This window comes from Chiloscyllium plagiosum, unplaced genomic scaffold, assembly GCF_037043375.1.
Source record: "Chiloscyllium plagiosum isolate Xiang-an unplaced genomic scaffold, Cpla_swu_hap1 HiC_scaffold_31, whole genome shotgun sequence".
NCBI lineage: Eukaryota > Metazoa > Chordata > Chondrichthyes > Orectolobiformes > Hemiscylliidae > Chiloscyllium > Chiloscyllium plagiosum.
Window position 1 is genome coordinate 1,276,396 of NW_028270169.1, and position 25,861 is coordinate 1,302,256.

At 40.3% G+C, this 25,861-nt stretch overlaps 1 protein-coding gene across 15 annotated transcripts in view; it reads left to right on the plus strand.

The window, feature by feature from the left end:
- Positions 1-25,861, plus strand: part of ncor1 (nuclear receptor corepressor 1) — a 411,320-nt gene that overhangs the window by 380,057 nt on the left and 5,402 nt on the right. For 7 of the 15 annotated variants that reach the window (XM_087977100.1, XM_087977101.1, XM_087977099.1 and 4 more), the window contains 5 exons: positions 315-389; positions 7,040-7,182; positions 16,650-16,703; positions 20,402-20,422; positions 23,963-24,184. In XM_087977100.1, the coding sequence (XP_087833226.1) occupies positions 315-389; positions 7,040-7,182; positions 16,650-16,703; positions 20,402-20,422; positions 23,963-24,184 (515 nt within the window). The remainder of the gene's footprint in view (positions 1-314; positions 390-7,039; positions 7,183-16,649; positions 16,704-20,401; positions 20,423-23,962; positions 24,185-25,861) is intronic. The other 8 variants (XM_087977109.1, XM_087977112.1, XM_087977104.1 and 5 more) reach the window with 7 other exon arrangements.

Genomic DNA, 25,861 nt, shown 5'->3' on the forward strand with positions numbered 1-25,861 from the left:
CAGTAACCTCAGCGAAGGCAAGTCAGGTTTTGTGAAATTGTTGAAATAGAGAAGTAATAGAACAGATGTTCAGCATCTGCATTGCCTGGTACAGGGGCAAATCTTTGATGCAACTTATAATTATTGCAACTCCTTGACACTTTTTGAGGGCAGAGGTCAAGATAATTTACAAATTGTAAACATTCATAAAACACTGAACTTGACTTTGAAGACTTTCACTTGTTACCATGCCTTGTTTCTTGATAATAGTGTGTGCAGTTGACCATAGTGTCTTCTGTGTGTTATTTTGATCTCTCACATTTGCCCTCCTGCAGGCTGCCCCCAAGTAATGAATGGCTCCCGATGCCCTTGCTTGTCCGAAGAGGTCGTGCCCCAGATTCTGCTACAAGGTACTGACTGAACATAAAAACTTAAGAAATAAGAGCAGGAGTAGGCCATTTGACCCTTCGAGCCTGCTCCGCCATTCAATGAGATCATGACTGATCTGATTGTGGCTTCAAGTTTCCTCCCTGTCCCTGCATAGCCCTTGACTCTCTTGTAAATAAATAAATCGGTCTATATCAACCTTGAATATATTCAGTGACCCAGCCTCCACTTCTCACTGGGATGAAGAATTCCAAAGTTTAACAATCCTTTGAGAGAAGAACTCGGCATTTCCATTTCAAATGGTAAATCTCTTATTTGGAAACCATGCTCCCCATAGTTCTAGATCCTTCATGAGTAGACATCCTAGCTGAGAACTATTACTTAGGTGCAGTAGAGGCTTAAAGTGTGTTATGATGATTGCAGTGATGGATTCAAATTCTCTGCAAGTGCTAACATTCACATTGCACATCAATTAAGAGCCATCCTTCCTGTTTGGAACTTTTCCAAGACCTGGAAAATGGCCTAGAAAACTTGTCAATTCTAACAGCCTGCAAAGAAAAGGTCTAAGAAGAATACAACCAAATGGATCTACCCAGCATCGACTTAGGCATCAGATCCAGAAAACCACATCTTGCTCAGTTGGTAATGTTCCTTGCTAATATCTGGGGTTTGTGTCAAATTAGCTGTCCCACAGACAAGTCAAGCAACAACCCAACAGCCATACTGAGCAAATCATGCTTACTGCCATTGCCCCAGTCACCTCCATCACCGTGACAACAACAATATTAGAAATAAAGTTCATTTGCATCTCCTGTGAGAAGGCCATAATTCAGAACACGTGATAGTCTAGTTAAAGATTTTGGATGTGGGACTGGTCAATCTACAAAGACATCTATCAGTCACATATAGCAGTAGGCAATAATAGGGGAGTAGAGTGGTGCTGGAAAATCATTTATCTCGCCACCCTTCAGGCACTCTGCCTGTATTCCTCATGAAGGGCTTTTGCCCGAAGCGTCAATTTTCCTGCTCCTCGGATGCTGCCTGAACTGCTGTGCTTTTCCAGCACCACTCTAATCCAGAATCTGGTTTCCAGCATCTGCAGTCATTGTTTTTACGTAGGCATTGATAGGTCTTTACATTTTTGCAAAAACAATTTCCTTTGATTTCCAGCATGATGGTGTGGAAGTCAGCTGCTATTGACATTTTACCATTGCAGCTCCTTTTTATTTTCGGTCCTTTTTGTTCCCAAGGTTCTTTTTTGCGTTGTGGGCCTCAGCAACATTTTCCCACAAATCTCATGTACTCGGTGAGCAGTAAAAAAGGCCTTGGGTGCAATTGCTCATTTCTGTCACTAGATGCTGCTGTTGTCTAGTGATGGAATGTGGATCTGAGTCTGTCGCTCTTGGGCTTCCCACTCTCCATCTTCACGCAAACTATGCATGGCTTTTTCAAAGTTATGGCAGATTGTTTAAACTTGCCCATCAAAGGCCAAAGTTTCATTATATTCAGTTGATTGAATCCTTTTATCATCTTAAACACCTCAATCTTGGAAACACATGGGGTGGGGTGCTACTGTTGTGAAATTGCCCTTATAATTTAACTCTTTATGCCAGGTACTGTCCTGATGAATTTGCACTGCGTCCTTCCTGCGTGAGGTGTAGGGCCTTTATTTTTACTTTTGGTGATTTTATGACAATGTTTACCATTTCCCTTTGTTACTTGCATTACTTTCGTAAAGTCTTTTTGCTACCCTTAATTTTGATTGATTTTCCATTTAGTTTATTTGATCTCAATTTATAATTACTCAAATCTTCATTTTAATTATTTCCTAGTTAACTTTTGATTGTCCACTTTGCTTCCTGTGGGAATATACCTTGTCTACATGTTAATTGTCTACTTATTGAATTATTCCAATGACATCTCTCTTATATTTCTCTCTCTAACTGAGCTGACTCCTTTTTTATCATAATGATTAGTTTTTTTCACCTTTCAGGAGCATTATTTTTTCAAATCTGTCAAGTGCCTTTAACTTTAACTTGTTGACTATACTTTTCAATTTTGATATCCTATCTACTCATATTCTGTTTTCTCCAAAGCCTTCCATTATCTACTTGTTGTTCATCATTTCCCAGAATTAGATCCAGTGCTATTCATTACTGGATGAAAGCATGTGAATCCAACTTTCTTTCTGCCGCTTATATAACTCTTATCCTTCAATTATTCTGACCTATCTCATTTTTAACCTCCTTATCACTGTCTCATGGTCCACAGTTTCTATAGGGTAACTCAAGTCAAATGAATAACACAATTGACCATTCTATCATACCTTTCCAGCATCATGTACCAGAATGCAATATTTGATTCATGATCTGACCCTGTCCATTCTGCATATTTTGTAATTGGGAATGGTCAGCTTCCCACTGTGCCCCTAGCCTCAGTCACATCTGTTAATACTATTATATTTTCAATTGCTGTTGCATTTCTAGTTTTATTCAGACTTCAGGATTGACATCTGTATTGGTAAAATTGAACAGGCTTTTTTTGGCATCTGCAGAAACTGAATGCTGTCTTGAAGAAACAGGACTCTGAGGAACAGAGATCCAGTTAGGGTCATTCCCACAGATCACATTGTGTTTAAAAATACTTAAGCAGTTCAGAATCTATATTTAGGTGTCCAATCATACATCAAAGCTACTCATAACATATTATTGTTCTAGCTTTCAGTAATTTATTATCGCCCTTGCAATAGCTTCCACATCCTTTTCTATTCTTTTTGTATTTTTGCTACATCAGAGCCACTGAAAAAGAGTTCTTCGTGTCTTAGTACTGTATCTTTTACCAATCTCCTTAAAACTCTGTGCTGTGGTTACAGACTCTTTTGCCACTGGAAACAGGTTTTTTCTTAATTTACTTAACCAAAATCATGTTGTGACTTTGAGTACTGCCACTAGATCTTCTGTTAACTTCCTCTGAAGGAGAGTAATTGCAGTTGCCCTTCCTTTCTGTATAATTGAAGTCCTGCATCCCTGTTACCATTCTAATTTATCTTATGTCAAGGCCCTTGACATACTTTCAAAAATATAGTGTTCTGAATTAGACACAGTTTTCCAGAAAGGAATGTAACTGGCATTTTATGAAGTTGTAATATAACTTTTCTACTTTGTCCTGTCATCATTGACAGTCCTTTGTGTTAAGGATGAGCCCTCTTATGGCTGTCTGGCTTTAAAGGTATCAATGTGGGTGTGGTTTCACAAATTGTTTATAAGTGCTATCTTAGCTTTACAAACACTCCCACAATGAAGACCTTAGTTGTCCAGTACAGATGGTGGCGTACTGTTTGCTTGAGCATCTGCCCTTTCTTTCCATTTCACATCATTCTCTCTGGAGGTCTTTTCACTATTTTTGATGAGAGATTGCAGTTTTGGTTGTGATTGAGCATCTGTTTCCTAAGTACAGATTTTTTGTTATTCAGTCATGGAACGAAGAAGACATTGCTGGCTAGGCCAGCATTTATTGCTCATCCCTAATTGCCTAAAGGGCAGTTAAGAGTCAACCATATTGGTGGCTGTTTCCTTCCCAAAAGGACATTAGTGAGTCAGGTGCGTTTTTTCTGACAGATTTTCTTTGGTTTCACATTGCACCATCTGCCTTGGCAGGCATTGAACTCAGGTTCCCAGAGTATTACCTGGATTTCTGGATTAACGATCCATCAATAGTACCACCAGGGCATCACCTTAACAGAGCAGACCTTCATGGAGGCTTTGAGATTGTCTTTAAGACATTTCCTTTGCACCATGTGAATGGGCTGCTTGCCATAGTTCTGAGTAAAGCATTGGGTTTGGTATCACCATGAGTCTCTATTCAAGTTCAAAAAATCACCCACAATTTAAATCAGAAATTGGTAGATATAGAAGGCTGGGAAATTAAACTCCTTGTTAACGTGAATAATTAATATATTATTTCAAGATAAGCAAAAGAGCTCTCAGGACCCTTAATGCATAGATCAATTCTAATAAGATCAAAATATGTCAAAACTCTCAACAAAGATAAAGACAGTATCAATGCTTACTGGAAAGAACACGTTGTAAAATTTGAACTCCCCAGTTGACACCCACCTGCTGGAGAGCCTTCCATAAAAGACAATAAACCTAACTCTCAATAGAATCATAATTGCGGTCAACTGGATGGAACTCCACAAAGCTTCTGGGGAGAGGTTAGGTTAGAGTGGTGCTGGAAAAGCACAGCAGGTCAGGCAGCATCCGAGTCCCCAGCACCCCCATTTATCTCTCCACCCTGGAGACTCCCTCCCTCTCTTCCTGATGAAGGGCTTTTGCCCGAAACGTCGATTTTCCTGCTCCTTGGATGCTGCCTGACCTGCTGTGCTTTTCCAGCACCATTCTCATCTAAACTCTGGTTTCCAGCATCTGCAGTCCTCACTTTTGCCATCTGGGGAGAGGTGTTCTGATCTCATGGACACAAGCCCTATTTGTGAAACTCACCAGAAGAGCCCGTTAGAATGGTTCTATAATCTGAATCAGTGAATAATAAAGTCAGAGTGACATTTACTTTTCATTAACAACCTTCTCAATTTGTCCTGCCACTCCCAAGTCTTTTTGTTCCTGCAATCCCTTTAAAATTGTATCACAAAGTCCATGTCGTTTTGCCTCATTCTTCTCACATAAATGTATCACTTCAAATTTCTGTTAAATTTTGTAATCTGTTTATGTCTTCCTGAATTCTGTTATTATTTGTTTAGTGTATTTCACATTTCATACACTGCAGATTTTAAAATTATGTCTTATACTCCAAGGTTGGGTTATTATGAATAAAACAAACACAGTGGACCAAGTACACACACCTGCTTACAAAAACAACCATTCATCAGCATTTTTTGCTACGATGGTGCTATACCTTTCATCTTATGAGTTTTAAATTTGATAACATGTCTGCTATGATGTACTTTGTCAAGTGTTTTTTTTTCAGGCAAATATATACAGCGTCAGCCATACTGTTCACATCAACCCTTCTCAGTTACTGAGAGTAATTAACCTATCTGTGCTGACTTTGATTTATTAGGCATATTTCTTCAAATGCTGATTCATTTTATTCCACATTAATTTCTCTAAAATGTTTCTCAGAAGTAAAGTTAGATGGTCTGGATGCATTGCTAAAAGTCTATTCTTCTCCCCATTGTTAATTGTAACATTTGCAGTTTTCTGGCACCTTCCATTGGATTGGAAGATTGTGACTGGACCTTCTACCATTTCCCAATTCGATGTCATTCACAAATTTGGAAATTTTGTTTTAATTCCACAGCCCTAATTGTTAGTGTAAATTATGAACAGCTGTGGTTTTAGCACTGATCCTTATGGAGCACCATTTCTTTCTTCTGTCACTCTGAACATTAACCCTTCATTCCCATTCTTTGACATTTGATTTGAAGTCATTGGTTTATTCAATATATTCCTTTTTTTCATTTTAAATGTATTTACCTCCTTGTTCATCTTATTCACAGTCATGTTTTATCTCCCTGGTAATTACCAAAGCAAAATAATTTAATATTTATGCCATCTCTCTATCATTACTCATAATAATATTCTGTTTATCCCTAATAGTCCTATTCATATCGTAGCAGTTTTATTGTTAGCCTGTTTTGTTTTGTGTTCCTTGATTTAATTTCATTATTTCTCTTTCTTTGTTGAATTCTCTTCTAATCTCCTTGCATTTTCTTACCCTGCAGTCCCTTGCAGTTTATGTATTTAATGCATGCCTCCTTCCTAATTCTTGATTGTTCATTTATGTTTTTTCTTTATCTGTGGAGTTTCACTCATGTTTACTTTGTTCTTTCCTTTTAATAGAAAGTATTCTTGCTGCACTGTTTAAAATATTGTTTCAAATATTTTCCATTGTTCTATATCATTGTTTGCCAATACCATTATTTTCCGAAGTTTTATTCTCGATCTGTTAAAATTAACTTTTCTCCAACCTATTAACTTGGTTTTCATCAAATGTCTGTCCTATCATCATCGTAAGGTGTATAATAGTCACTATTTTCTAAATGATGCTTAACCGCACTGGTAGTTTTTACACATTATCCCTACATCTATCTTTAAGAACAGAAGATATAGGAGCAGTTATTGGGCCATTCAGCATTGAGTCTGCTCTGCCATTTAATCATGGTTTATAAAGATCACTTTTTTTCAGTTTGAAAAGCCTTTACAGGACCCTTTTATGTTAGTCACTAACCTTGTGTTCTGTCCTTGTATACTCTTTTTAGATTTGTTTTGAACTTCTTACATTTAGTTTGGTTCTTTATTGTACTATGAACTTTTCTGTTTTCTTATTTTAGCCTCTATGTCTTTATATATTCAGAAGGTATAGCTTGTCCTCACTAACTTTTTTTAGGAATCTGTCTGCTACGGATCAGAATCATCTCGTCTTTGAAGATCTCCCATTAATCTATACTGATGACTCCACCTCTAATTATATCCTTTGCACTAGAACCTCGTGTCTGGTTGTGAAGATGTTTCTATTCATTTTAACATAAACAGAGCCAAAAACAGTTATTATGGTCTCTTTATTTCATGATCTTCCCAAACCCTGCATTGATTATATTCTCTGAACATCATGTTGCTTTGTTATGGCTCTCAGTGCCACTGTTTTCTTTCTCCAGGAGTGAGGCTCGATCTCCAGGGAATGTGGGCTATTTGCCAGCGTTCTTCACTAAGCTGGAGAACACTTCGCCAATGGTGAAATCGAAGAAGCAGGAGATATTTCGTAAGTTGAACTCCTCTGGTGGCGGGGATTCTGACATTGGTAAGTCAGCCTGTTCTCCCTTACTTACTGTCCATCTTGATAAGTTAAAACAAAAATTATACCTTTTTATTCTTCCAGCCTCCCCACAGAAGCAAGAAACTTGGAGATAGCTTGAGATCTGATGACCTGTTTTGTATGGACACTAGGCAGACATCCTTTGTGTATTTCTCCATGAAAGTCAGAATTGGCAGGAAGCATGGGCTATATTTAACTGATACAGTTATTGTTATTGCTTGCAGGTCAGGTGTTCCAGAATAAGGGTTTAACTAGAGTTATAGAATAATTCCTGTTGGGTTTCAGGGAATAAATGAGGAAGAATCAGTTGCTGCAGTTTAATATTCTATATTCATGCACACACTTCTTTCCTCGGTAATGTGTGTTCATGATTGAGCTGCAAGGAACACAGGCTACTGGAATTGCACTTTGTGTATTTTATTGTCTTAATTTTTTGGTATTATAGAAAATAAACATTGATTAAAAAAAAGACATGATGTTGAAGCATTTATATTTGCACTCATCAGGATGCAACAAAACCACCTTTAAAAAAGGAGCAACAAATTATACACAAAAAAACGGTTCCATTTGTTTAGTCTGTGATTTGACATGCCTGTAAAGCAGTGTTGCCATGGTGTTACAGCATAGATTGTCTGTTTCCAGTGCCCTTTCTTCAGTGATCAAGATGTAATGTGTGGACATATTCCTTTGCCTATAGATAACAAGGCCTGAGGAGGAATAAATTTAGCTTCTATCATGTGTGAACAAATCTCACTGTGAGCCTGACTGGCAATCATGAATTAAAATCTGGTATAAATAGTATAGTCAGGATTATTTAATAAAGGTTGTTCAAAACCAGAATTGCATCTAATACTGAATGTTTGTAAGCACAGACTAGTAATCAGTCATGTTTGCAGTGTGATACATTTGCACATACCAGAAGCTATATTTATTCTTAGGAGTGTTGATTGCTTACAGTAACAAGGCAGCAAGGCCTGTTTGTACATTTCAGATTATCATGGTGTAAGTGAACAGCATCGCTTCAATTCACAGCTGACCACAACATACACCAAGCTGTTTTATAAAGATGCCAGTAGCACTGGAAATGTTGCATTGGTTCCCTCATCCAGATCATTTAATGAGTAGCTGGGGCCCAAGTTCTGATTCTTGCAGTAGTCACGACTTGGAAAAAGACCCATTTATTCCAATTCTCTGATTTCTATCTGTCAAGCAATTCCTGGTCAATGCCAATATATTAACCACTATCCCATGTGCTTTAACTTTGCCTCCTAACCTCTTATGATGGACCTCATAAAAATGCATCTGAGAATCCAAATGCACCAAATCCCAAGCTGCTTCCCCATATATTCTAATCCTCAAAAATCTTGCATAGATTTATTAAACATGATTTGCCTTTTATAAACTGATACTGGCTTTGTCAAATCTGGTTGATGCTTTCCAGATGTTCTGTTATCACATTTTATACGATTGTTAGCATTTTCTCCACCCCAGGTGGTCTGTAATACTCTGTTTTCGTTCTCTCCGACACTTCTAAATACTGAGATTACATTTGCCATACACCAATCTGAAGGAACTGCTCCAGAGTTTGTAGAATTTTAGAAGATGACAACAAATGCATCAAATATTTCCAGGGTCCCTTTCCTTTAGTACTCTGGAATGTAGGTTATCAGGCCCTGGTCTTTTATCAGCCTTTAACTACATTAATTGCCTCAGCACTATTTTCATATTAAAATTGATTTCCTTTATTCCACACTCTCTCTAATCCCTTGGTTCCATAATATTTCCGGGAGGTTATTTGTGTCTCCCTTTGTAAAGACAGAACCAGAGTATGTGTTCAATTCTTTTGCGATTTTTAAAATTGTTTTGTTTTATGTTTTGGAGGTAAGTTGTGAGCTCTTGCACAGGCTACACGCATTCCCACCTTCTCCTTGAGTTTGGAATTGAACCCTGGTCACCAAAAGTAATTTCTGGCTATCTCCTTCATTCCAACAATGTTACAGTGATCTTCGTGTAATTGATTTAACACATGTTTCCTTAGCTGTGGGGGAATAATGATCCTAATAGGAAACATCCTGCTTGTATGGATAGTTCTAGCTTCCAGTTGACATGTAGTTTGAGTCCTGGGGAGGTTCTTAAAAGCTTACTATGAAGTACTATGTCCATCACTTTTGATAGTAGTAGATTATTTCTAGTGTACGTCTGAGTTTGTCCTGCTCCTGCAGTGGTAACTTTGGGTGAAAATGGGTCAAGACATTTTATTTTAATATATTCTCTTTAGCTTGTGTGAAAACACTTTCACACTGTTCTTCACATTTCCCTTTCTTGTTTTGACATAATAAATTGTGCAACGGCTTGAGAATGATTGCAAAGTTTGAGTCAAACTTGAAAGATAAAATTTAGCAAGCTCAAAAATTATCGTAGTTGGTTTACACTTCTGGTGCTGATGCCTCTTTGAAGATGATTTGTGTGGTACCTTAGCACCAAGAAATGGCCTAAATGTTCAATGGAAGATTTTGAAAAATCACATTTATTTTTCCTTACTCTTAGCCTATAATCTTCAAACCTCTCCAGAGTAGCACCTGAATTGTGGAGATGCTCTCTTTCGCTTCTTTCTGTGACCGAAATATCATTTAAGTAACACTCGGCCTCTTCCAATCCATAGAATAAAATCATAGAATTTTACAGTACAGAAGGAGGCCATTTCCCAAAAGAGCTACCCAACCAGTCCCACACTCCAGACCTATCTCTTTTGCCCTCTAGCCTCATTCCTTTCAAATATATCTCCAGCTCTCATTTGAAACGTCCTATAGAATCTGCCTCCAGCACTCTCCCAGGCAGCTCGTTCCAAATCCTAACAACTCTCTGTGGAAAGAAGTTTTTCCTCACCTCACTCCTTGCTCTCTCACTGACAGTCTTGAAGTTGTTACTCCCAGTTGCTGAAAATCCACTTAAAATCTGATTGATGACACATTGGAATAATTCAGGTGAGGTGTGATTGCAAAGGGAAGTCTCCTGTATTTGAACGGCTCTTTATTGTTACAATTGTTGAGTACTTCTGTGACTCAGGATCTGCGTTCATCTGGAGACAGGCTTGACTAAAGTCAGTTTTACTGAAAAGCTGATCTCCAGCTAGTCCAACAAATAGGTCATTGATTAAAGGTAAAGGATACTGCTCAGCACATGGTGCAAGATTAATAATGACCTAAAAATTGCAAACCTGTACCGATACATCTTTCTTTGTCACTGGTAAAAATAGGCATGACCCCCAGTCACTCATACTTACGGGTTCAAAGACTCTCATCTTGAACAGTCTCTCTGATTTTGCCTTGACCTTTAATCTGATTGTATAAGGCACTGCTCTAGCCTTGAATCATCATACTTGATTCTCATCCTTATTTTTAATTTGACAAAGATCTTTTCCAATCTTCCCCACTGAAAACGTTGCATGTTTCTTTAGAATTTGTGGTAGGTTATTCTCAGAATCTGACAAATGATTTACTTCAGCCTAGTTGAGTTTGATTTTCTCCAACCATGTTTTCCGAATAAATCTGAAACATTTCTATGGACAACTGGACAAATCTTCAGACTGACTGTATAATTGAACATTCACATTGATGCAATTCCTTAAAAGCGCAACTTTACCCACGTGCTTTCTACGTACGATTTTTGAGGGTTACAGTTCAATGTGACTCAGCTGCTTCTGATCTGCACTTTCAACTATCAGTGAAACTGCCTTTCCAGTGTCCACCTCCATTCTCACTGGTCTACCATTCAGAAAGAGGGTGACCCAGTATCGGTATGTGTTAGCAGCAATAGCCTATATGTTTAAGGGCTGCTCCTCTTCTCTCTGAGAGTCTGGGCATTTCTCCTGACCTTTTCAAACCATGTAGATTTTCTTCCTACTCTTCAGTCTCTGTAATTTGTGTTGTTCATGTTTCCTCCTCAAATATGCTCCATGTGGCCTTTTCTTGCTGCAGTTTCTGCATGCAGACTGGGGCAATTTTCTGTTGTGTAACCTGTTTCTCCACATCAAAGGGAGTTTTGAATCTGCATGGTGCTCATCTCTCAGCTGCCATTTTGTGCATTCTGACATTCAAGCTTAGCTGTTAAACTTTCTTGGCTGCTAGTTCCATTAAGACCATCTCTTTAATCTGTTCCTTTCCATCAGTAATCTCTTCTGCATTGCTTCACAATTTAAATCACACACTAGTATGTCTCTGATAATATCACTTAAGTTGTCTCTGAATTTGAGGCATTCTGCTAACTTCTTTAAAATTGCTACAAACTGGGAGATAAATTCACCACTATGCCAGTTGTGCTTTTGGAATTTGAACCTTTAGCAATCACCAATGGTTTGATGAAATTTGGTTCTGCAGGATTCCTATTATTTCTTCTTACATTTTAGCGCCTGATTGTACCACTTTCTTCAAGAGTTTAAAAGTATTTCCTGCCTTAACACTCAGGAACACAGGGACGGCTATATCTGCATCAAGTTTGGTTGAACCACATAATGGAATCTCTGTGTGTTGCAGTTCCAGTTCTCTCTTTTCATCGTACAATCCCAAGGTGCCAAACCCCACCTTTATTTTGTAAATAGGAGGATGTGTACCACAGAAGTGTTGGCACTTGCTCACTTCTTTCAGTTTAAAACATGGTATTCCTGCCTGTTTTTTTTCCCTGAGTGTACACCCCTAGCTCAAGTCATTTCTGTAGGGTACTCAGTATTTCCATGGTGGAGTACACAGCCAGCTTCTTCTGCACTAGGATGAGTTATTTCCCCTTTTCTCCCTGCTTGACTGCACCTGCTTCAGTGCAGAAACTGGTCTTTTCTTTCCATCAAAGCTTCTCCAGGATCTGCATTGAGTACCATGATTTTTTTTGTCTTGGATGAATCAGTGGATTGACTTGATGGATCTTGAAGCAGTTTTTATTCTCTCCACCAGTTTTCTTGTGTTCAATTCCAAGAAGGACCAAGAAGCTGAAGCATTAAACAGCAGGAGGTTTATTATGGACAAGGTTAGATTAAACTATTTCCTGCCCAAAATAACCATTTGCATTATTATCATTTAAGGTGATTTGGTTCTAAAAGTGACTGTCCACCGAATTTCCAAAAACACACAATAGTTTGTTTTAGAGGAGTAGCTCTCTCTGGTTATTACCGTGCTCATATTTAAGGATTAAAATGGCAAGAAGGGAATGGATTAAGTGTAAGATATATGTGTTACCAGGCTGAAGATGATTTGATCTAAAACATGAGAAAGTGTTTGGAAGGATTTGCTTGAAGTATGTGAAGTATCTGACCGGTTTGTTTGAGGCAGCTGCCATGTTAGGCGGTCCTATTTAGGAAAAAACTTAAAATACATCATCTCTTGTGTATGGGGTGTCCCAGAGAACTTTCTGCCAATGAATTACTTTTGAAGTGCAGTCACTTATTATGTAAATGAATTTGGCAGCAATTTGTGCACACTAAAGCCCCAAGTGGTGCACTAACATAGTTCTTCTGTTAATCTGAGATCTGGAACATTTCAAATCCCACCAGTGCAGCTGGATAATTTGACTTTTAAGAATTAAATAAATCTGGAATTTAAAAAATCGTTGGTAAATATTCCTGTGAAACTTCTGGATGGCTGTTAAAACACATCTGATTTATTAGTTTGGAAAACAATAAATGCTGGAGATCACAGTGGGTCAGATAGCATCCATGGAGAGACAGCAAGCAAACATTTGAGTCTAGACGACTCTTCAGCAGCACTCATTTTGAGTCATCTAGGAGGGGATGGGGTCAGCATCTGGGTGGATGCTCTTTAGAGGATTGGTGTGGACCCAATGGGCCAAATGGCCTGTTTCCACACTGTAGGCATGCTATGATGCCAGCACCTTCTCAAGAGCCGGGAGTGATGGGCAGTAAGCACCCACCAGGGACACCTGCATCCCTAAACTATGTTTAGCTCAGAAATTTTTTAAAAATCAGATAATCTTTTATTTAAATTATGATCATGTTATAACATTAAGCTATTTTGCCCCCTCGAGCCGACTCCACCATTCACTAGGATCAAGCTGATCAAACACTCCTTACATCCACTTTCCTGCCTTTTCCCCATAACTCTTGATTCCCCAACTGATCAAGAATTTATCCATCTCACCTTCAATATACAGAAGGACTCTGCCCTCAGAGCTCTCTGTAACAATGAGTTCCAAAGACACTCAACCCACTGAGACAAGAAATTCTTCGACATCTCAGTCTTAAATTGGCATCCTTTAACTCTGAGACTATGCCCTCTGGCCCAAACTCTTCAATGAGGGGAAACATCCTGCCAGCTTTCAACATATCAAGCCCATTAAGAATCCTGTATGTTTCAATGAGATCATCTCTCATTCTTCTGAATTCCACTGAGTAGAGTCCCAACTTGTTTCGGAGAAAGTGAGGACTGCAGATGCTAGAAATCAAAATCGAGAATAGGATGCTGGAAAAGCACAGCAGATCAGGCAGCATCCGAGGACCAGGAGAATCAATGTTTCAGGCAAGAGCCCTTCATCAAGAATTTGATGAAGGGCTCTTGCCCAAAATGTCGATTTTCCTGCTCGGATGCTGCCTGACCTGCTATGCTTTTCCAGCACCCCACCCTCGACTCCAGACCTGTTTAGCCTTTGCTTATAAGACCTTTTCTGAACTGCCTCCAATGAAATGTTATCTTTCCTTGAATAAGGGGGCCAAAACTGGGTGAGTTGCACTTCGGCGGGTCGGTGTGGACTTGTTGGGCCGAAGGGCCTGTTTCCACACTAAGTAATCTAATCTAATCTAATCTAAAACTGCTCACATTGGTCCAGATGTGGTCTCACCAGCACCTAGAATCCCTACAGTGTGGAAACAGGCCCTTCGGCCTAACAAGTCCACACCGACCCTCTGAAGAATAACTCACACAGACCCATTCCCCCTACCCTATATTTAGTCCTGACTAATACACCTAACCTATACATCCCTGAATTGTATGGGCAATTTAGCATGGCCAATCCACCTAACCTGACCATCTTTGAACTGAGGGAGAAACTGGAGCACCCGGAGGAAACCCACACAGGCACGGGGAGGATGTGCAGACTCCACACAGACAGTCACCCGAGGCAGGCATCAAACCTGGGTCCCTGGCGCTGTGAGGCAGCAGTGCTAACCACTGAGAAACCATACCTTGTACTGTTGCAGTAAAACTTCCCTATTCTTTTACTCCAACCACCTTGAAATAAGGGCCAACATTCCATGATCCTTCCTGATTACCTGCTGTCCCTGTGTGCTAGTTTTCTGTATTCATGCACAAGTATCTCCAAGTCCCTTTATGTTGCAGTTTTCTACAGTTTATCTCCATTTATATAATATTCTGTTCATTTGTTCTCCCTTTCAAAATGAACACTCTAATATGTTCCCACATTATACTCCATTGGCTAACTTTTTTACCCACTTGGTTAATTTATCAATATTTCTGTATAAATTTTGTACCCCCTTGCTATTTTTGTGTCGTCTGCAAATTTGGCTGCAGTGCACCTCCTTCCTTCTAAGTCATCCATGTTTGTTGAAAATAATTGCAGTACCAGCACTAATCCCTGTAAAACCCCTGGCCACAGCTTGCCAACTTGAAAATGAACCTTTTATCCCACCCACTGTTTCCTGCCCATTAGCTAAATCTCTACCTACACCAATATACTGCCACCAACATCATAAGCTCTTATCTTATGATGTAACTTTGTACTTTGTGAAGATTGAACAGTACAGGCCCTTCAGCCCTCAACGTTGTGCCGGCCTTTTACCCTGCTCCAAGATCAGACTAACCGTCATTCCCTTCATTGTACTAACTTCCATGTCGCTATTCAAGAGTCGCTTAAATGTCCCTGTCAAATGCCATCTGGAAGTCCAAGTGCAACACAACTACTGGTTCCCCTACTCTGGTTGAGACCTCCTTGAAATGCTGTAATAAGATTTCCCTTTCATGAATGTTGCTTGAGTAATAAATATACCCAGGTACCAGAAGAACCCAGTGTCTCTTCTACCTGAGGAAAATGTTTTTGGGACACTGGGGACAATCAGGACACCACAATACTCTCCAAGTCAATTATCAGAGGTTGACTAATTTCAAGAAATAATCTATTCAAATCCTACCTTTTAATTTCTGCCACAACAAACCGCATCTATATTTGTAGAGGCACCAGCTGCATGGCTTATTGTAGATTCTAACTGATCACACTATTCTGGCAAATGGTTGCTCACAAGCTTTCTTCATGAGTACTGCTTTAGTTCATTTTCCTCCTTAACAAAGAAAAGTTAAATTTGATGATGAAAAGTAAGTGTAGTGTCTGTTCTGTGTGTCTAGTCACTGGCAAATAGGACCGGGAAGAGCCCATTCATCCCTTATGTTCAAAAGCAAAATGGTGTGATGCTGGAAATCTGGAATAAAAATGAAACTAGAAATACTCAGCAGGTTTGGAAGTATGTGTATAGAGAGAGAGAGAGAGAAAAAAAAGTGTTAATGGTTCAGGCCAAGGATCTTCCTTCAGAACAAAAAGATGTTAGAGGTGAAATATTTATGAGGAAGTGCAGAGGTGTAAAAGAGCAAAAGGGAGTGTTAGAGTTGAAGGAAAAATGTTATGGCTAATGAATGATGGTGCAAGGCAGAAGAGATACTAATGAGGCAACATGGTCTACAAGAGTTGTGAGCAAGGAAATAGCAGAATCATCATCAACAGCTAATGCCTAAATAAATTGGGGCCAGAGGTTGTGACCTGAAAATGTCAAACCCAATATTGAGTCTGATTTTTTTTTTTGATTAATTTTCAAATGAGGTGCATCTCATTGAACTTAAATTCAGTTTCATCAACACAGTGTAGCAGGCCAAACGCAGACTAATTTGAGTGAGAATCCAGCAGAGTTCATGATTAGTTTCACAATATTCAATTCTTAACAACTAATTGGGACTGCATAATCTTTAGATTTCATTCAGAAGGCCTGTTATTAGAATTTGCACCTTGGATATGCACCCAGTGGTTCTTGTAGGGTGCCCAGTCATGACCTATAGATAAGTTTCTAGTCCTCTATGCAGAACCAGTTGGATGGTTCAGAGCAGAATCTTGTGCCCATCTCAGTTCTGCCTGGCAAGATTATGGACAGGACCAATAAAGTGTGGAGCTGGAAGATGAAAGGTCCCAACCTGAAACATCCACTCTCCTGCTCCTCTGATGCTGCTTGACCTGCTGTTCTTTTTCCAGCTCCACACTTTATTGACTCTGACTTTTCCAGCATCTGCAGTCTTCACTGTCTCCAAGATTATGGACAGAATAAGGCATAATCAAAGGCGGCGTAATCAAAGACTACATAATTTCAGAATAAACTTCAGTTCAAGGGTTGTGGTGTTTGACTATTTCGTCAGGCTGTGTGGTTACCTATTAACAGATTCTCTTTATCATTGCAGCTAATGCGCAGCCTGGGACTGAGATATTTAACTTGCCTGCTGTCACATCATCAGGTAAGGTCTGATTTAAAGTAAGAAATAGGGGCAGGATTCAGCATTTTGAGCCTGCTCCACCATTCTTCCTAATTTCCTTCTTTCTGAATTACCTCCGTATCCCTGAATTTCCTTAATATTCAATTTCTCAGTCCTCTGGGGTAGAGAATTCCAAAGATTTCGAAGTTGGTAAACTTCTCATCTCAGTCTTCAATGATTGAACCTTTATGGAGATTGTTACCCCAAATTCTAAACATCCTAGCCAAGCGAAGCATCCTTCCAACATCCACCTTTATTATAACTTTTATTTGCTTCAGTGGGATCACGTATAATTATTTTGAATTCGAGAGAACAACTTCTTGTAGGACATTCCTCTCAGCCCAGGAGTCAGTCGCACGAACCTTAGCTGCACTTCATCCAAGACATCTGTAAGCCTTCCTTAGATAAGAAGACCAAAACTGTATGCAGTACTTCAGGTGTGACCTCATGAAAATCCTGCTTAATTTTCACAAGCTTTTTTAGCTGTTATATTCCAATCCCTCTATAACATATTTTTTAAAAACCTGTAAGAACTGCAGATGCTGAAAATCTGAAACAGAAACAAAAACAGACATGGTTGGAAAAACTCAGCAGGTCTGGCAGCATCTGTGGAGAGAAATCAGAGTTAACGTTTTGGGTCCAGTGATGCTTCCTCAGAAGTTAAGGATTACTGGACTCAAAATTTTAACTCTGATTTCTTTCCACGGTTTCTGGAGACCTGTTGAGATTTTCCAGCAATTTCTGATTTTGTTCGCACTATAATGTAGGTAGATATGCCATTTGCTTTTGTAACTACTTGCTGTTTTACTAACTTTCATATTAACTTTCCAAGAGTCCTTAACAAGGATTCCAATTCCTTTGAACTGCAACATTTCCCAGTTTTACACCAATTAGTAAATATTTGCACTTATATAGCTTCACATTCCACCTGCCATCTTCTTTCCCAGTCACTCTAATTGACAATATCCCTTTTCATATTAATAGTCTTCCTCACAGCTTACTTTCTCACCTAACTCTATATTGTCAGCAAACTTGAACACTGCACTCATTCTGCTCATCTAAGTCAATATAGATTGTAAGTAATCAAGGCCCCAAAACTGATGACATCCTACTAATTTAAAATTGACCATTGTGTTCATTCTTTTCTTTATGTCTGTTAACTAGCATTCTATGATGCTAAAATATTATTCTCAATCCCATGAGTCCTCCTTTGTGTAGTGACCTCTAATGTGACAGTAATTATTAATGTATGAAACATTGAGGTGAGCAGCAGTTCCTTTAGGAAAGCCAGTCCCAGTGAGCATCCTCATTTATAGTCGATATTTCAATATGAAATGTTTCCTGCAGAAACGCAGCCAGTGAAACTTGAAGCTTTGTATCAGTGTTGATGACAAGTTCATGTTGCAGCTACCACTATGAATTCAGTACGAGGTAGGCCATTGGGCAATGTATGATGGGAACACTGAGACAGTCTCCGCATCACAAGCTCAAATAGCTCTGGATCTTGAAATCCTCAGTCTTCACTACCAGAGAAAAACCAAGGCCATTTCCAATCTTGTCCAAATTACAATTTCCAAATGATTCCTTTTGATCATCCAGGACTCAACAACATTTTGTTGTGTATTTATTCATTCATGAGATTGTGTATCCCTGAATAGGTCCTTAGAAGGTGGTGATAAACTGTTGCCTTGAACTGCTGCAGCCCATGTACTGTTGGTGCAACCACAGCACTGTTAAGGGAATTCTCAATTTTCACCCAGTAACAGTGAAGGAACAGAGACCTATTTCCAAGTCAGGATGGTTTGTGACTGGGAAGGGAACTAACAAGTGGTGGTGTTCACGTACACCTATTGCCCTCTAGGTAGTAAAGGTTGTGGTTTTGGAAGGTGCTGTTGAAGGAACCTGGACAATTTGTTCCAGTGAATCTTATTTTCAGTGGAATTCTGATTAATCGAGCTTAGCAAATCCCCTTCATCCATCACTCCTACCTAACCCACCCACTGCCTCAGTTTTAGAATTCTCAACCTTGTTTACAAATCCCTCCAAAATTCTGCACTCCTCTATTTTTGGTGTACCAAATTTTAATTGCTGCACCATTGATGACTGTAACTTTAGCTACCTGCCTGTAAACTCTGGAATTCCCTCCCTAATGTTGTCGACCTCTGTCTTCCTTTGGGATGCTTCTCCAAGCCTACCTCATTGACCAAGCTTTTGGCAATCTGGCTAATATTGCTTTACGTGCTTCGGTGTCTACCTTTGCTTTATAACTTTCTTGTGAAGCACCACGTAACATTTTAGTCCAATTAAGGCAAGTTAATATTGTTTTGAGCATCTTGAAAGATGGACAGGATAATTGTGAGCACCAACTAAGAACAGTCAATATTAAACATAAAGTCTATATAAAGCGAAGCCACCATACAATACACTAATCCTGCAAAGCAATGCACCACCTTTCACAGCTATAGGGCAGGCAACTGACTAACTGCGCCCATGCCTGCCTTGCAAACCAGGAGACCAGCATTTTCCAGCCTCTCCTCCTCCACCTGTTGATTTTCCCTGCATTTCATGGATAGCTCTATTTTCTGTGGAGCATAACTGCAGTTAGGTGCTGTATATGTGTTGCATGCCTTTAGTGTGCATGTATATTCGCCCATCTGTGGCAGCATTGAGGGGAGGTCCAACTGTCGTCTTGGAGGCTATGTGCATATAGCTTTGCTCTGATTATCAGGCAGGAGTATACACATCTGTGCATCTGACTGACTTGTAGGGTATACATATGTGACTGGTGTATGCATGTATGTGTATCTGGGAAGGTATGTGTGAATGTGCAATTGTCTTGGATGTGTGTGTATGCTTGCTCACATTGTCCATCTCTCTGAGGGGGTGCATGCTGGGGTGGTGGTGTCACAAGTCTGTCTGAGGGTGTATCCATCAGATGTGTTGGGATGCCTTCAATCAGTGAGTCCATGCATAGATGACAACATGATTGTGTCTGCCTGTCTCAAGGTGGATGTGCAGAGACATGTGGCACAGTTTGGCAGGAGCCGTGTTTGAACACGTCTCACTACCAATCAGTTTGTGTATATGTCTTGAGTGTTGCGAGTTGGTGATGTATGTGCATCAAATTGTCTGGTAGGGGTATGTGTGCCCCTTTCTGGGTGGAATGGGGGTCCATATGGGCACCCGACTGTCAGCTGCCATATGCACATCTGTCTCAGGGGAGGCTGAGGGGAACGCATGCACATTCTCCTGGAATGTCCAAGGGTTGTGCCTATGTCTGCCTCTCTGAGGCTGCATCTGACTGACCCTGTGAGACGTGCAGGCATGTTTCTGACTTTTATTTTGGTTGAGGGTGGTAGGGGTGCCAATTATGCATGCTCATCTCTGACTTTCTCCTTGTGGTGGATGTATCTGACTGTCATGGCTGAAGCTGGGAATGGGGTATGTCCTTAACCTGGGGGTGTGCATGCCAGACATTTTTAGGGTGGATTGTGTATGTCTAGTGAATATGGCCTGCCTTCTCATTTAACGAACTCCGCTTACATCAGAAGATTACTATTTACTAATTTGTAAAAATGTACTGATTTTATACATTCAGATTAAAACATCTTGTAAAATAAAAACTAATTTTAAGAAGTTCAGCTGCTAAAACCCAATTATTTCTCTTTCTTTCGCCCCAGGTGTGGTTTCGTACAAAAAAGGTGCGTCATTTGCTTAACAATCTAGCCACATTTTTTCAGGTCTTACCTGCAGTTTCCAAATTAGTTTCACTGCAAAGGAGTGGTGTACTTGACCCCAGTTTTGACTTTGTAAACTTCTCCAGAAAGTAGCTAACTAATGAAATGGAATACCATCCACAGGCTAAACACAGCTTGTTCATAATTTCTGAGCTTCCTTGTCAAAAGGAACAACATGTTAATGGGTGGAGAGTAATCTGTTACTGGAGGAGATATTCTTTCTGATTTCTTATCCATGGATTCAAACCATGGCAGTGCTAACCAACTCGAGGATTTGTTTCTGATGTGGCCACCTGATCTTACCCCAAATACTGTCTACCAGCCCTCCTTGCTGCAGTTGCTCTACTCCTTTATTCGCTTTCCGTTTGTCAATTGGGACCGCAAGCATGTTGTGCAATGTAACCTGCCAACAGTAACAACCTTGCCTTTCAAACTAACCAAATCATATAGCTGACTGGTGTATAAAGCATTGCAGATTTCCTGGTGAAATTTTGATTATAAACTATGTGGTGGGGGATGTTCATTTTAGCTCGTCCCTCAACACCAAGAATGACTTGAGTAACCTGTTCTGCTCAGAATGTCTCACTCACCTTGGAAACTTGGAGGTGTGACTAATAATGAAGATAATAATTAGCTCTAAGAAGAAAGGACCAACAAATGGCAGGTGGAATTTAGTTGAGAGATGATAGGTTATGCATTTTGGCAGAAAGTTTTTATTAAGTTCTTCCTGACAAAAAAAAAAAGGCTTGATGTCAAATTTCCACTCATCAGGACAGAATGGCAAGTATACCAAATCTGAAAGGAATAATAATTATTACTTCAAAGTTTGTGTGAAGGTTTGTAGCTCGGGTGCTCGTTGCTGTGGTTCTGTTCGCCGAGCTGGAAATTTTGTTGCAAACGTTTCGTCCCCTGTCCATGTGACATCCTCGGTGCTTGGGAGCCTCCTGTGAAGCGCTTCTGTGGTGTTTCCTCCGGCATTTATAGTGGTCTGTCCCTGCCGCTTCCGGTTGTCAGTTTCAGCTGTCCGCTGTAGTGGCCGGTATATTGGGTCCAGGTCTATGTGTTTGTTGATGGAGTTTGTGGATGAGTGCCATGCTTCTAGGAATTCCCTGGCTGTTCTTTGTTTCGCTTGCCCTATAATGGTAGTGTTGTCCCAGTCAAATTCATGTTGCTTGTCGTCTGCGTGTGTGGCTACTAAGGATAGCTGGTCGTGTCGTTTCGTGGCTAGTTGATGTTCGTGGATGCGGATCGTTAGCTGTCTTCCTATATAGTGTTTTGTGCAGTCCTTGCATGGGATTTTGTACACTACATTAGTTTTGCTCATGCTGGATATCGGGTCCTTCGTTCTGGTGAGTTGTTGTCTGAGTGTGGCTGTTGGTTTGTGTGCTGTTATAAGTCCTAGTGGTTGCAGTAGTCTGGCTGTCATTTCAGAGATGTTCTTGATATATGGTAGTGTGGCTAGTCCTTTGGGTTGTGGCATGTCCTCGTTCTGGTGTCTTTCCCTTAGGCATCTGTTGATGAAATTGCGAGGATATCCGTTTTTGGCTAATACCTTGTATAGGTGTTCCTCTTCCTCTTTTTGCAGTTCTGGTGTGCTGCAGTGTGTTGTGGCCCTTTTGAATAGTGTCTTGATGCAACTTCGTTTGTGTGTATTAGAGTGGTTGCTTTCATAGTTCAGGACTTGGTCTGTGTGTGTGGCTTTCCTGTGTACTTTCGTGGTGAATTCTCCGTTTGGTGTTCTCTGTACCCTCACATCTAGGAATGGGAGTTGGTTGTCCTTTTCTTCCTCTCTCGTGAATCAGATTCCTGTGAGTGTGGAGTTGATGATCTGGTGTGCTTTCTCTATTTCCGTGTTTTTAATGATTACAAAGGTGTCATCAACGTATCTGACCCAGCTCGGCGAACAGAACCACAGCAACGATTATTACTGTATGAAATGAGGATGCTAATTGGTTAACAAGTGGACTCTTGATTGATAAAAGCATTGTCACAGAGAATGCCCTCATGGGACAGTTAATTGTGAAGCTGTTGTTTAATTTCAAACAAGGCAAGTTGATTCAGCATGAAATGCACCAGTGCATGGCTTTTGCCCAATCTCGTAACAGGTACAATGTGTAGACATGTTCTTCCTAGCTTACATAAATGAGTCACACTGTGAGCCCGATCATATTAAGAATTACAGTAATAACCAGTTTAAAATTATCAGTTGGACTCGCTGTGTGGCTCACTTGAAATTAATTGAACAACCTTTTCTTTTTAAATAATAAGCTAGGGACTGTGAAAGATCAGGGAGGTTTTATTGACCCTGTACAGAAATCATTGAAAACTAGTGGACAGGTGCAAAACTGTTCAGATCTTTTCTTGGAGCACAGTATTCAGCAAACCCCCTCATGTAATGCCAGAACATGAATGGTGTTACCTCCAATATTTGATGGCATTTATTTTAATGATAGAAAATAAAATTGGAAAGGAAGGAACTTGCATGGAAGTTATACAATAATGAATTGCACGACCTTCTCAAGGGCAGTTAGGGATGAACAATCAATTTTGGACCTACCTAGTGATGCCTACTTCCCATGAAAGAATTTAGATAGTAGTTTGGTTAGACCACACTTGGATAACTATGAGCAATTACAGTTCTGGTTTATGTATTAGAAACAATATTTTTTTTAAAACTGACAATGTTTTCTCCAAAAGAATACTGACGCATGATTGAATTTTTTAAAAGTGGTGAATAGTTTGAAATGGCACTTGTAGAGAATTGTTATCACTTGCAGTTAGGATAACTAAAGGTAGTGAGTGTAAGACAGTGACCAAAAATAAACCTAATCAGGAATTCAGGAGAAACATCCTTACCCAGTTAGTTGAGGGAATGCTATAGATGCTTTGAAAGAAAACTAGCCACATAAAGGAGAAAGGAAGTAAAGGCTGTCAGTGCCGTTAGATGAAAAAAAGGTACTGAGAGTCCTGTGTCGAGTAGATGGGCCAAATAGCCTGCTTCTGTTCTGTAGTACACAGTTTGGGTTGTAGATTTGGTTGCTTTGGAAGATCTATGGCATTTCTGGAAGGGGTGGGGGAATTCAAAAAAGAGATCCTTTGCCCATTTTCTCCAGAAATCTGTAATGTTCAGGCCACTTAATTTATTTGTATAAATAAATTTGCTAATTACAGGCAGCCACTGGGAATGGTACAGACATGGAACAATAACTTCCTTTGCTGAATTCTTTGTCTGTATTGCTCTGTTCTTCAATGTGTATAAAGGAAATGAAGTTATTGAGTCTGTTCATGGCTGTTGCTTTAATCGTTAATGCTGCCATTGTCTTGCTATTTGGAGCTCGCAGCTTGCAAAATAAGTGCTGACTTTTCGTTTTCCCATTCTCTCTTTGCCTGCCTGTGCCTCTCTTTCCCTCACCCTGCACCCCTTTCCCTTATCACTCTTCTTTTCCCCTTACTGGTTCTGTTTCCCTCTTTCTGTCCCCATGATTATTTCCTCCCATCTCCCAGGTTCAGTCAGTTCTCGGAGTCATTCCTTTGCAGATCCAGCCAGTAATCTTGGCCTTGAAGACATTATCAGAAAAGCCTTAATGGGAAAATATGACGATAAAGGAGAAGATCACCAAGTTGTACTGTCCCACCCTGTGAGTGCATCACAAGGCAACATGAGCACATCGATCCCTGTGTCCAGTGATGCTCGGAATGAGGAAGCCAATCCGTCACCTCCGTCAGGTTAGTGTCATGGAGTGAGGGAGAACCAGGTGTCCCATATACTGTGTTGTCGGAACTCTGTGAAATCTATAATAATCAAGCAGATTATTTTAACGTTCGCATAAATGGCTACAGAGCAACTTTACAGGTCACACTTGGAGTGAGTGGCTCAGAATAAGTATTCTTTCCGGTTTAATCTAGAGTTCAGATTCTGTCAATTTGAACTCACTGAATTTGTTCTTTGGTTTAAACCACCAGATGTTTCCCAACATATAATCAATTAGTGATGTATTTATTCAGGTTTGCTCCTCCATCAGTTCTGTTCCCAAAGTCTGCCGACATTTGTGGCCAGGTAAAGATTCAACAAATCTCTAGTTGTCAGCTAGTTCTAGGAATAAATTCTCAAAGAAACCTAACATCTAACATTGCCATCATTATTAATGAAGAAATAGCAGGACATTTAGTACAGCTTAACCTAGTCAAACGGAGTTAGTATGGTTTCGTGAAAGGGAAATTATAATTGACATTTGCTGGAGTTTTTTGATCCATCAAAAAGAGTTGATCAAGAGAAGCCAGTAGATGTACATTTGGATTTCTAGAAGGTATTTGATAAGTGAATATATGAAAGGTTATTGCACAAGATGGGAGCTCTTAGTTTTGGGGATAATGTATTAGCATGGAGTGAGGAAAGGTGCCAGGAGTGGGCTGTGGGCTGGTAGGGAGCGTGGACCTGATGAGGGAGTCGTGGAGGGACTGGTCTCTCCGGAATGCTGATAGGGGTAGGGAGGGAGGGAAATATATCTTTGGTGGTGGGGTCCGTTTGGAGGTGGTAGTGGCAGAAAGTGATGCAATGTATGTGGAGTTTGGTGGGGTGCAAGGTGAGGACCAGAGGGCTTCTGCCCTTGTTGCGGTGGGAGGAATGGGGTTCAAGATGCGTGAAGTGGAGGAGATACGCTACAGGGAATCGTCAACCACATGGGAAGGGAAGTTGCGATCATGGAAGAAGGCGGCCATCTGGGACTTTCTGAGGTGGAATTGATCATCATGGGAACAGATGCGGCAGAGGTGGAGGAATTGGGAATAAGGGATGGCGTTTTTACAGGAAGTAGGATGGGAGGAGGTGTAGTCTAGGTAGCTGTGGGAGTTGATGGGCTTGTAGTAGATGTCTATGGTTAGATGGTCGCTGGAGATGGTGATGGACAGGTCCAGGAAGGGGAGGGAAGTGTATAAGATGGTCCAGGTGAGTTTGAGGATGGAGTGGAAGGTGTTGGTAAAGTTGATGAACTGTTCACCTCCTCGTGGGAGCACAAGGTGGCGCCAATACAGTCATCGATGTAGTGGAGGAAAAAGCGGGGGAGTGGCACTGGTGTAACTGCAGAAAGTGGACTGTTCCACGTATCCGACAAACAAGCAGGCATAGCTGAGGCCCGTGCGGGTGCTTATGGCTACCCCTTTGGTTTGGAGGAGATGGGAGGATTGGAATGAGAAGTTGTTGAGGATGAGGACTAGTTCAGCTAGGTGGATGAGGGCGACGGTGGAAGGGTACTGTTTGGGGTGGCATGAAAGGAAGAAACAGAGGGCTTGGAGACCTTCGACGTGGCAGATTGATGTGTACAGGGACTAGATGTCCATAGTGAAGATGAGGCATTGGGGGCCAGGGAAACGAAAATCTTGAAGGTGGTGAAGGGGATGGTGGTG